At 44.5% G+C, this 12,023-nt stretch overlaps 1 protein-coding gene across 1 annotated transcript in view; it reads left to right on the top strand.

Moving 5' to 3' along the window:
• Positions 1-12,023, top strand: part of LOC103371954 (ATP-binding cassette sub-family A member 1-like) — a 50,253-nt gene that overhangs the window by 35,894 nt on the left and 2,336 nt on the right. Inside the window, exons 27-46 of the mRNA XM_008301452.1 lie at positions 520-668; positions 752-876; positions 1,210-1,308; positions 2,038-2,227; positions 2,982-3,076; positions 3,150-3,182; positions 3,258-3,363; positions 3,536-3,610; positions 4,480-4,649; positions 4,848-5,025; positions 5,106-5,221; positions 5,864-6,008; positions 6,724-6,847; positions 6,983-7,112; positions 7,440-7,566; positions 7,663-7,725; positions 7,820-7,926; positions 9,643-9,784; positions 9,875-10,009; positions 11,460-11,563. Of these exons, the coding sequence (XP_008299674.1) occupies positions 520-668; positions 752-876; positions 1,210-1,308; positions 2,038-2,227; positions 2,982-3,076; positions 3,150-3,182; positions 3,258-3,363; positions 3,536-3,610; positions 4,480-4,649; positions 4,848-5,025; positions 5,106-5,221; positions 5,864-6,008; positions 6,724-6,847; positions 6,983-7,112; positions 7,440-7,566; positions 7,663-7,725; positions 7,820-7,926; positions 9,643-9,784; positions 9,875-10,009; positions 11,460-11,563 (2,413 nt within the window). The remainder of the gene's footprint in view (positions 1-519; positions 669-751; positions 877-1,209; positions 1,309-2,037; positions 2,228-2,981; positions 3,077-3,149; positions 3,183-3,257; positions 3,364-3,535; positions 3,611-4,479; positions 4,650-4,847; positions 5,026-5,105; positions 5,222-5,863; positions 6,009-6,723; positions 6,848-6,982; positions 7,113-7,439; positions 7,567-7,662; positions 7,726-7,819; positions 7,927-9,642; positions 9,785-9,874; positions 10,010-11,459; positions 11,564-12,023) is intronic.

A 12,023-nucleotide genomic window follows, 5' to 3' on the forward strand; every position in this document is an offset into this window, starting at 1 on the left:
GGTGATGTAGCTGTGCAGCATCAGTTACCACGGTGATGTAGCTGTGCAGCATCAGTTACCATGGTGATGTAGCGGGTTAAAACAGAGCTTCCACATGAAAACCCAGCAGACTTTCAGACTCATTAGTCTCTCCCTGGAGATCAGCTCCTTGCTATTTCTCTTTTCCTGGTTATGAATGAAAGGATTTTTATTCATAGTTTCTTTGTAAAACACTTTGGTTGTTTTGTGTCTAGTTAAGTTTGCTCTGCATGTTTTTGTGATCGTTATATCTTTATGTAGTTGGTTTTTGTCTGATTTAGGTTGTTTTATATCTTTCCAGATTTACACAGGACCTCTGTAGTTCTTACAGCAGAGGTCCTTCAGGTGTTTCCAGCTCTCTTCTAACAGGTTTCATGTCTGCTTGTAGTGTTTTCCTCTATCTTCATGCGTGTGTCCAAACTGTCAGCGCGTCTGTTTGACTCTGAAGACGTGACCCTCAGGTTTGTCTGATTGGTGCGTCTTGTGTTTGACTCTTGTCAGAATGCCGAGAGACGGACTGGCTGAACTGCACTGACGGTAAAGGCTCGTATCAGGTCACAGGCTGGAGTCTGAAGAGGCAGCAGTTCGTGGCTCTGATGTGGAAACGCTTCCTGTACGCTCGCCGCTCCAGGAAGGGCTTCTTCGCTCAGGTACGCCGCCGTCTGTCAAACACATTTCCCATCAGAGCTTTGCTCCGAGGTTTCTTCTGGGAAGTGACCCGTTTGTCTTTCAGATCGTTCTTCCCGCCGTGTTCGTCTGCATCGCTCTGGTCTTCAGCCTCATTGTGCCGCCGTTTGGAAAATATCCCAGTGTGGAGCTGCAGCCATGGATGTACGAGGACCAGGTGACCTTCATCAGGTACAGATCGCTCCTTCAGTGCCACATGTGCCACTGTGACTTCTTAGCCTTTTATTCTGGTCTCATTTTAGCTACTTATTTTTATTTTTATTAATGTATCAGTGTATACTTATACTTAATAGTTTTTTTTTTTATATCATTTCTTCTTGTTCAGATCTTTTTTTTCTGAGCAGCATCTGGCACAAGAATTTCCACTGGGAAACAGTCTATCTTATCTTATCTTATCTTGCAGTGTAATTGTGACTGTGGAAATCCTGTAAACGGTGACTTAACATATCATAAATGTTGGCCTCTGAGCTTCCAGGTGGTTTTACTTCCTCTCTCTTCTGACAGCGACGACGCTCCCGGAGACCCCAACATGCAGAAGCTGCTGAACTCTCTGCTGGACGCTCCGGGCTTCGGGACTCGCTGCATGGACGGACATCCCATCCCGTAAGACACAACCACTCTGTCCTCTAAACGTCGTCCTGTTTTTGTTTGTGTGACATTATCGATTTGCTCTGACACTTCTTTAACACCAGCTAGTAATCACAGATCACAGAAAACCTCTCCAGATCCGCAAAAAAGTAAGGGAGCCGGAAAAAATACATTAAACAGTGAACTACTGCAACATCCAGACACTGTGAAAACTGTGAAAATGACGACAAACGGCTGTAAAATAATAATAGTTTTAACAGAGTGACATACAGTTAAAGAGTGCAAAAATTCACAGTTAAACAACTAATTAGTATGTTCATGTCAGTCAATGTGTGAATTAATTCTTTATTTCTGTGATCTTGCTATGCATCATCTGTAATTTAACAAAACAAGAAAAAGTCTTAAATAATAGGAAAAAAATATTTAGAATCTTCTCGTCCTTAACATACAAAATAATCTTTCAAATAGCGGCAAATATCTGGAAAATAATTATATTTGTTGCTTATTTAAATGCAGAAAAAAAATATCTGATTTTACAGTCATTGATGTGGACATTATTTACAGTTTCAGCTTGTTTTTTGTTTGATTTAATACTTTATTTCTGTGTTTTTATCGTCTGTTAATTAACAAAACGGGGAAAATCTGGTCAAATCTTCAAAAAGCAACAGTTAAAAGTGTTTATTTTTTCCAATGTGGCTCTGAGTTTCTTGTTGTCTGATTCTGGTCCCTCCGTCCTACCCTCAGAGAGGCTCCCTGTACGATGGGTGACGAGGACTGGCACACCCCCGACGTCCCCGACAGCGTCCAGCAGCTGTTCAGCTCTGGGAACTGGACCATGGAGGATCCGTCTCCGGCCTGTTTCTGCAGCTGCGATGGCCGCAAGAAGATGCTGCCGGACTGCCCTCCAGGAGCCGGAGGTCTGCCCCCCCCAGAGGTCAGTGCATTGGAGCAACACCATGCAATCAACTGATATGTCCTTTCTGATTGTGAACTAATTTTTCCTCACTGTGGGCTCATTTTTCACTAAAGGAAGCTTGTTTTTCCTCACCGTTTCCTCACTGTGCACCCATTTTTTTAAACTGTGGGTTCATTTTTGTTGTGTTTTTTGTCACTTTCCTTGTGTTTTCTCATTGTGGGTTAATTTTTCTTTTCATGCACTCGTTTTTCCTCCCTGTGAGTTAATTTTTTCTCACCATGGGCTTGTTTTTCACTGCAATATAAAGTCCTGCACCTCTGTGGAAACTGAACAACCATGAAGGAGGAGACAGAACTCAGGAATATTTACTATACAGTTAGAATGACAGAAATCAGAAGACAGAAACACTTTATATATTACTTTTTTTTTACAACCATGTAAAAATAAAAAAAAAATAGGGTCAACATGCACTTTTTTGTCTTCGTGGTCATTTTCTTTAGTTTTTGTCTTGTTTTTATTGGTTTTGTGTTGTTCTTTGGACAGTTTTGTCTCATTTAGGTCCTTTCAATTTTAGCTACACTTTTCTTCCCCTCATTGTAACTGTGTCATATTACACAGCAGACATTCCTGAGTTCTCCCTCCATCTTCATGGTTCTGTTTCCATAGAGCTGCAGGACTTTATGTTGAAGTGAAAAATGAGACACAGTGAAGACAGATGTGATCTCTGGAACTAGTGCTTTGTAAAGATCAGCGTGTTTAAATGTCCTGACAGATGATGCTGAGCGCCACCGACACTCTGCAGAACCTGACAGGAAGAAACATCTCCGACTACCTGGTGAAGACTTACGCTCAGATCATCGGCAAGAGGTGAGACACAGTCCGACTCACCTGTCAGACACACCTGCACACACCTGAGCTGACAGTTTGTCTGTTTCCACAGCTTGAAGAACAAAGTGTGGGTCAACGAGTTCAGGTGAGTGACTATTTCTTTCTGGCAGCTGGTTGTTGTTTCCAGACGCTCCATCGCTCAGTTTGCATCTCCCTGCAGGTATGGAGGCTTTTCATTGGGCGCCAGGAGCACTCAGGTCCTGCCACCGGCCAATGAGATCGACGACGCCATCGAGAGAGTTCGAAAGATCTTTGAGTTACAGAAGGTTAGTTAGAGAGACATTAAAATACAGCGTTTTAGTTCAAAACATCATATCACCTTCAAGTCTGAGTCACACGAAGGAAAGAGGAAAGTAAAGAAGCAGATCGAGTGTTGAGCTGAGTTTGATGTCCATGATAGAAACTCTAAAGGCAAACTTGTGTGAACTGTTTCTGCAGGGAGCTGCAGCAGATCGGTTCCTCGACAGTCTGTCCGGTTTCATCAACGGCCTCGACACCAAGAACAACGTCAAGGTGAGGAAACACGGCAGTAAACGCCTCTTCTCACACCCTGAAGCACAAGAACATTTTTTTTGTCAGTGTTTCTGCAATATAAACATAAAAACAGATGGAAACAAATAAACAAAAATACACATGCAGAGCTCAAAAGAACAAACTGCGAAGAGACACAAAATGGCCTGAAAGAGATGAAAAAGCAACACAAACACTCTCAGTTAACAGAAAACAGAGAAAACCGACAAAATGAACAAATAAACCCACAAAATGGCCTCAAAGACACAAAATATCAGCTACAAGATGCAGAAAAATGGTAAAGAGGTGCAGAAAAAACAGAGACTCAAACCAACACAAAACAGATAAAAAGTGAAAACACTCATGTGCAAAAACTACCTCAGAGAGACGTTTCCATCCTCGTCTCCTCTCTGCTCCGTGGAAACAATCGCCACCTGACATCTGGTTACAGCGGAGTCGGTTATGACTCTACAGTTGAGTGTGCAGTAACAGATTTTAGTTTTTTTTTTTTTTACAGAATCTAGTCACTGCAAATTATTTATTTTGGGCTAATTTAAAAAAAAAAAAAAGAATTTTGAGTAAATATCAGGATCATAAGCTTCAGTTCTAAAAAAAGTCACACATGATGCATTGAAGGACTGTCAGCTGAAAATCTAACATTTCTTTCCGTTTTTACAGTTTCAGGTTTATAAATGTCGCCATTTTGGTGATTTGTTTTTTAAGATGAGATCCCTTCAAAACCGGTTGCCGAGTTTTGGGTTCGGACGGTTAGGTAGTAGCGCAGACAGGCAGCTTGCTGTGGATTCTGTGGTTAAAATGAGCTCGACAGGTTCGAACACACTGTCAAACAAGCTTTGGTGTCATTTCCGCAGGTCTGGTTCAACAACAAAGGCTGGCACAGCATCGGAGCCTTCATCAACGTCATGAACAACGGCATCCTGAGGGCCCACCTGCCTGCAGGCGCAGACCCCAGCAAGTACGGCATCAGCGCCTTTAACCACCCGCTGAACCTGACCAAGGAGCAGCTGTCCCAGGTCGCCCTGTGAGTACACCTGAGCAACACATCTGAACAGAACACCTGAGGAACACACCTGAACAGAATGCCTGAACAGAACACCTGAGCAACGCAACACACCTGAACAGAACATCTGAGCAACACACCTGAACAATATATAAAATTGTATTATTAACATCAGGCCTCTCACCACACCCTCCTCCTCTTCTCAATCTCCTTCTCCAGGGTGACGACCTCCGTGGACGTCCTGGTGTCCATCTGCGTCATCTTCGCCATGTCCTTTGTCCCGGCGAGCTTCGTGGTCTTCCTCATCCAGGAGCGAGTCAGTAAAGCCAAACACATGCAGTTCATCAGCGGCGTGCAGCCGTTGCTGTACTGGGTGGCCAACTTCATCTGGGACATGGTGAGGCTGCGCTTCACACGGAGTGTGCTGAGTGTGTGTCAGATTGTGCGATTGTCACTGATGTTTGTGTGTCTCCACAGTGCAACTACATCGTCCCGGCAACGCTGGTTATCCTCATCTTCGTCTGTTTCCAACAAAAAGCCTACGTGTCATCGACCAACCTGCCGGTGCTCGCCCTGCTGCTGCTGCTCTACGGGTCAGATACTACTAATAGTACTACTAGTACTAGTACTGCTGCTAGTACTACTCGTACTGCTACTACTAATCATAGTAATATTACACTATGTTACTGATACTACTCTATGGATCAGATACTACTAATACTACTACTAGTACTAGTACTGCTACTACTGCTGCTAGTACTACTTGTACTGCTACTACTAATAATCGTAATATTACACTATGTTACTGATACTACTCTATGGATCAGATACTACTAATACTACTACTACTACTACTACTACTACTACTACTACTACTACTGCTGCTGCTCTATGGGACGGATACTGCTGTTACTACTACTACTACTATAATAATAATAATAATAACAATAATACACTGTCTTACTGTTGCTTCTCTATGGATCAGATACAACTACTATTACTACTGCTACACTGCAGTGCACTACAGTATACCGTAATCTACTACACTGTACTACAGTATATTGCATGGTACTGCACTGTACTATGATATATTGCACTTTACTACAGTATTTTGCACTGGACTATAGTGTGTTACACTGTACTGCTGTATACTGTAATCTACTACACTGTACTGCAGTATACTGCAGTGTACTACCTGCGTTCTGACAGATTCCGTTGTTCCGTTTCGTTCCCAGCTGGTCCATCACTCCCCTCATGTATCCGGCTTCCTTCTTCTTTAAGATCCCCAGCACAGCGTACGTCGTCCTCACCAGTGTCAACATCCTCATCGGCATTAACGGCAGCATCTCCACCTTCGTCATGGAGCTCTTTGGAAACAACGTGAGTCAACACCAGGAAGGAATCCACAGACTAAACCAAACTGCAGCTTTGAAATAATCCTGATTTAAATTACAGTTTTAAAATAATCCTGACTTAAACATGAAGAATTTGTTGTTTGGAACTGTGTATCATACAATAGGCTCAGCAGCAAAACCATATTTAGATCAGCTCATCTTCAGATCTTTAAGAACATGTGGTAAAAAATAGGGAAATGATGGTGAACATGGTCAAATCAGGAATCGTGGTTACTCATGGTTACTGCATAGACATGGTCTATTGCCTCATAAATGATTGGGAAACGATTCCAAGTGCAAAATGAAGACAATACACCAGATCTGATTACACTTTTGGCCCAAAATAAACAGCTTTAAAGCTCCGTGTGCCATACTGTATGAGTTATTCGGAAGATCGTCTGAAAGACTGGTTTGACAAAACGCACAAGATTAATTAACAATTTCAAAGGGCTGTAATTTCAACACTATTACAGATGCTGACCTAATATTTGGGATTTCTTTATAAGTTTGGTATCGGAGCACTTGTACTTTTTTTTTTTTTTTTTTTTTATAGAGGAATCTGAGAGGGTGACCTGGGAAAATCCTCAGAAATTGATTGATTTTATATGGAATGACCCTGAAGCTTAAAATAATTCAGGATAAACGAAATTGCAGAAGTAAATACAGCCGTTATTGGTGGTTTAACTTGTTTCTCTCCTCAGGAAATCGGAGGAATAAACGACATCCTGAAGAACGTCCTCCTCATCTTCCCTCACTTCTGTCTCGGTCGGGGACTCATCGACATGGTGAAGAACCAGGCGATGGCCGACGCCCTCGAGAGATTCGGTAACAAACCGACGCATGGAGCGACTGTTTATGGCTGCAGCGTGACTGGTTCATCTGAGCCACAGCACTGCTGATCATGAAGTCTAGCAGGATGTAGGACACGTAGGTTAACAGCGTCTGAATGCTGTGTTGCAGGTGAGAACAGGTTCCGCTCTCCTCTGGAGTGGGACATGGTGGGAAAGAACCTGTTCGCCATGGCTGTGGAGGGAGTGGTCTTCTTCCTCATCACCGTCCTCATCCAGTACCGGTTCTGCATCAAACCCAGGTGAGTCCCGACTTAAGCAGCGCAGAACCTGGACAGCATATTAAGCAGTTTCTTTCTCATTTTTCCCTACAAAATAAAGTTCTGCACCTCACAGAATGTCAGAAATGAGAAAAATAAATATAGCTTTGATTATTTATTTTATAGAAATCTAAGCTGGAATCAACATGGTTTACATGTTTCAAGTGTCCAGAGGTTTTCTCAGCACTGGAAAATCCACATACTGTCGATATTTAACTATTTCTATTCTTACAGCCTCGACTATTTTTTATACGGCTGTAGATGAAGCTGTTTGAAGACACTGTGAGGTCATGCTCTGTGTGTCTGCAGGTCTGTCAGCAAACTCACCAAACTGGGACCTCTGGGGGAAGAGGACGAGGACGTGGCCAGAGAAAGGCAGCGGATCGTCCACGGCCTCGGACACGGAGACATCCTGGAGCTCCGGCAGCTCACCAAGGTGACCGAACATAAGAGCATCTGTCGGTGCAGCAGGTGGAGCAGCAGCATGTGAAGCATAGTTTCAGAATGTGACTCAGTGAACTGTGTCCTGCAGGTGTTTAAGAGGAAGCAGAAGCCGGCGGTGGATCGACTGTGTGTCGGCATTCCTCCCGGAGAGGTGAGGCTGATCCGCTGATGTACTGAAGGTATTTCTGTGAAACAAGCTCACTGTGGAGAAAATAAACCTCTGAATCTGCCTCGTGTGTCACCAGTGTTTCGGCCTCCTCGGTGTGAACGGAGCCGGTAAGACGACGACCTTTAAGATGCTGACGGGGGACACGTTGGTGACCAGTGGAGAGGCCTTCCTGGCCGGGAAGAGGTGAGGTCAAAGCTCCTGACCTGAGATCAGGTTCAGGCTACCCAGAGCTGCTGAGTCCAAGAGCTATTGTTGTGGTGGACTCGGGGATTGACCTGGATCCTGCAGATTTATTCTGAGGATTAATGCCAAGTTTAGAAGTGAAAACCTCTGAAAACATTTCGTTCAGTGTTACTGAGACTCTGCAGCTCTGCTGTCTTTTAATTTGGAACCATTTTATGTCCTCTGACTCTGAATGTCACATGACCCTGTCGTCAGGTCATGTCACTCCTCAGAACCTCAGTAGAAGCACCTGTGCTTCTCTTTCTGCTGCCTAAAGAAGTTTTACCTTCATCCAAGAGGTTTCTTCGGTTCAAACGGAATGGTTTGGAGTTTTAGGAATCTACTCTCACCCCCAAATCACATCAGTTGTGGTCCATTAACAAATCAAGACGCACATTTCTCAAAGTGTAAATGGCTGTGAAGCCTGATGAGGGCTGACTCAAGACGGTTTGAAACTTTCTGGGGAAAAATCTCAAGACTGCATTATAAGTACCTGATAAGTGATATCGCAAACTCCTCCGCTGTCTAGAGACGGCTGTTCCAGTTTAACTTGAGCTTTTAGACATGCACCATGTCTAACTCAACATGCCGGCTTCATGTTTGAATGCTGACCTTGGTTTGAGCAAGATTTCTCCATCACGTTCAACAACAGCACCGTCACATTAACGGATCAACAAGCAGCTGTACTTTGAGTTGTGTGAAGTGACTTAGGGAAGATGGTTTTCATGTCACACAAAGCACTGAGCACGCAGTTTAGCATTGAACACCCATCACTGAACAGAGGAGGAGTCTACAACACCACTTATCAGGTACTTACAATGCAGTCCTGAAATCCCTCCACTGACAGTTATACTACAATTCACAGCTCAAGATGTAAATGCCTGAAACTCTGCGCACACACACACACACACACACACACACACACACACTCAGGTCCATAAGTTCACTTGTTCCTCATTAAGCTTCTTACTTGTTGCTGAGATCTTCATTTAGCAGCTGAACACAGTAAAAACACATGAGGGTGTTGCTCCATCTCTTAATCTTCAGGAATTAAAGTTCAGAGCTGCAGAAGTTCTTAACCTACGGTCAGTGGACCCTGCAGGGCCTTCACACACTCAGACGATCCAGACATCCATCTGTTTATGTCTTTTGCGTCTGATTAGTGGGTTGTAGCTCCCATCCTTCACACACATGTCCTCCTTCACTCTCTTGAACCATCTGTCTTCTCTGTCCAGAATGTAGACATTACTGTCCTCATAGAAGTGTCCCTGATCCTTGAGATGCTTCACTTCCATTAAGACCTTGAGTCATTCCTCACCAGGCAGTTTCACAACCGTTCACACCTCAAGGCGTTAACAGGTGTGGATGGTGGTTGAACTGTTTAATGAGGAGTGACTTTGGTTGTTTGTTTTTTTAAAACTTTTTGAGCAGAGATGTCAGGACTGCGTTATAAGTACCTGGTAAGTGATGACGGAGACCCCCGTCTCTGTTTAGAGATGGCTTCAAACTCCAAATGAGTGACACTGATCAGACACGTAGAACAGAGTCCTCCCATTCATCTGCTGGCCCTTTGGCTTCATGTTGCTGTGGCTGGGATGTGGTGTGGCGTCAAGCTGATGAAGCTCAGTTAAAGTGGTTTTGTGGCACCTGTTGAGACGTGTATGCGTGTGTCTGCAGCATCCTGAGGGAGATCGATGAGGTCCATCAGAAAATGGGTTACTGTCCTCAGTTTGACGCCATCAACGAGCTGCTGACCGGCAGAGAACACCTGGAGCTGTACGCTGTCCTCAGAGGCGTCCCCGAGAAAGAAGTCTGCGACGTGAGGAAACGCACCCACACTGTACGCTGCATGGTGGTGGTGGTGGTCGCCATGGTGACGCTGATGATGTTGGTGGTGTTTGATTGACAGGTGGCGGAGTGGGGCATCAGGAAACTGAGTCTGCTGAAGTACGCAGATAAAGCAGCGGGAAGCTACAGCGGCGGCAACATGAGGAAGCTGTCCACGGCCATGGCTCTGATCGGAGCGCCCCCTGTGGTGTTTCTGGTAACTAATCACTCTTCTTCACCTGGTTACTGTGTAGAGCAGCTTTCAGCCACTTCTGGTGGTCTTCCTGGGCTGCGATGTGGATGCTGAACTGTAGAATATTTGCCTCAATGTCACATTAAAAGCTACCAGTTTAGATTTACTTTATTAAAGATTCAGATTCAGTAGGAACTCAATGCAGCAAAAGTCAGTCCACCTTTCATTACTACGATTCTAATCTTTGATTTTGTCTGTATTTTGTACGTCCACCTTCAATTTAATGACAGACTCAGTCCTCAGTATGAAGCATGAAGTCCACATATTTCTGCACTGATGCTTTTATATTCTTCACAGATTATTGTTTTCAGCTGTTGTTTGCTGGAGGGGTTGTGTTGCGCTTCCTTTCTCTTTAAAATACCCCAAAGGTGTTCTATTAGATTCATGTCAGGACACATATTTGTCCAGGTTGTAGTTTTCACAGTGATTTGGTTCCTTGGAGGGTTCTCATGCTGGATAATGGGAGTCATCTTGTCAGCCAGTATTTCTGGTTTATCTACAGACATTCATGGTGCATCTATAAATATCAGGTCCTCAACACCTTCTGCTCTCATGCAGCCTCATATCATCACACTTCCACCTCCAGGCTTCACTGTCAGGACCATGCATCCACTGTGGTGGTCCTGGTCAGGTTCACACCAAACATGCTGGACTCCGTCTGAGCCCAACACATTGATCTTCATCTGACCAGAGAATGTTCTCCAACATTCATCAGGCTTCTGTTCATGTTCTTTAGCAAACTTTCATCTTGTAGTTCTAAACAACAACAAGGGATTTTTCTTGTCCTCCATCTTTAGAGGTTGATGTTCTGAAGTGTCCTTCACACTGTCTGAGCTTCACACTAACTCTGGTTTTCATTGATAAGGATTTGTTTCTGATGATTCATCAGAGGAAATACTGTGGATATTATGCCGTTGTTTAAGAGCTAACACAGTTTATAATCACTTGGTATTTTAACTGATATTACTCCGGGCTGCACTCACTGCTGCCATCGACTACAAGTTCACAGTCACAGCTCCGTCACAAAGCTGTGACCTAAACGCTCTGGAAACAGCACGTTGAATTTTGTGCAAAAGTTTTTGACAGTGAAGCCGTTTGTTACAGAACAGCACCAGACCACTGACAGCCAATCAGAGAGCAGAGCTGACAACCAATCAGAGAGCAGCTGAGCAGTTTAACAGCAGGATTTGGAGGGAGGGGGGTTGTTGTGTAACGGTGAGGATTAAAAGGAGCTGTGTTACTGAGGGCAGAAGAAGAGAGACGTGCAGGTTTGAACAGCAGAAGAAGAGCAGGTGGTTCACAGGTGGATGAGGCATCGGTAGGATGCCGCTCCTCCCCCTCCTCCTCACCTTCACCCTGTGCTTCCTGCTAAACCTGTGGGCCAACCTCAACCTGGCTGTCCTCCTCGTTACAGGACGAGCCCACGACGGGCATGGACCCCAAGGCCCGCCGAGCCCTCTGGAACTGCATCCACAGCGTCATCAAGGAGGGACGCTCCGTCGTCCTCACCTCGCACAGGTAAGACCGGCGGCCTCCTCCCCTCAGGTAGGACGGACATGTCTACTGAGGGAGCCAGTGACGCACCTGAAGACAGGACGATGGACTTTGAGGTTGACGTCTGTCCTCAGGGATCCTGTTTTAAAACCCATGTGCTCAGTAAATGTCTTTATTTGTCTCCTTTGTTTGTCTCTTCACTGAATGTCCTTCTTCAGTGTGATTGTCCTCAGTGTTGTGTCCCTAATTCCCATCCTTCTGTAAGTTTGTCTTCTGTTCATGGCAGCGAACAAAGCCAAGATTTGATGTCCTAACCGAGTGTGCTTTAAATGTCCTCAGTCTGTCTTGTCCTTAGTTTGTCTCCTCACATTGTGTCAAACTAAGTTTTTTGCATTGGTTTGTGTCTTTCACTTTGTTTTCTCATTAATCCGTTGTTCTTCCTGACAGCACTTGTGTCTCCTGCTGTGTGTCTGACCGTCTGCGT

Source organism: Stegastes partitus, unplaced genomic scaffold, assembly GCF_000690725.1.
Source record: "Stegastes partitus isolate 25-593 unplaced genomic scaffold, Stegastes_partitus-1.0.2 Scaffold1673, whole genome shotgun sequence".
Classification (NCBI taxonomy): domain Eukaryota; kingdom Metazoa; phylum Chordata; class Actinopteri; family Pomacentridae; genus Stegastes; species Stegastes partitus.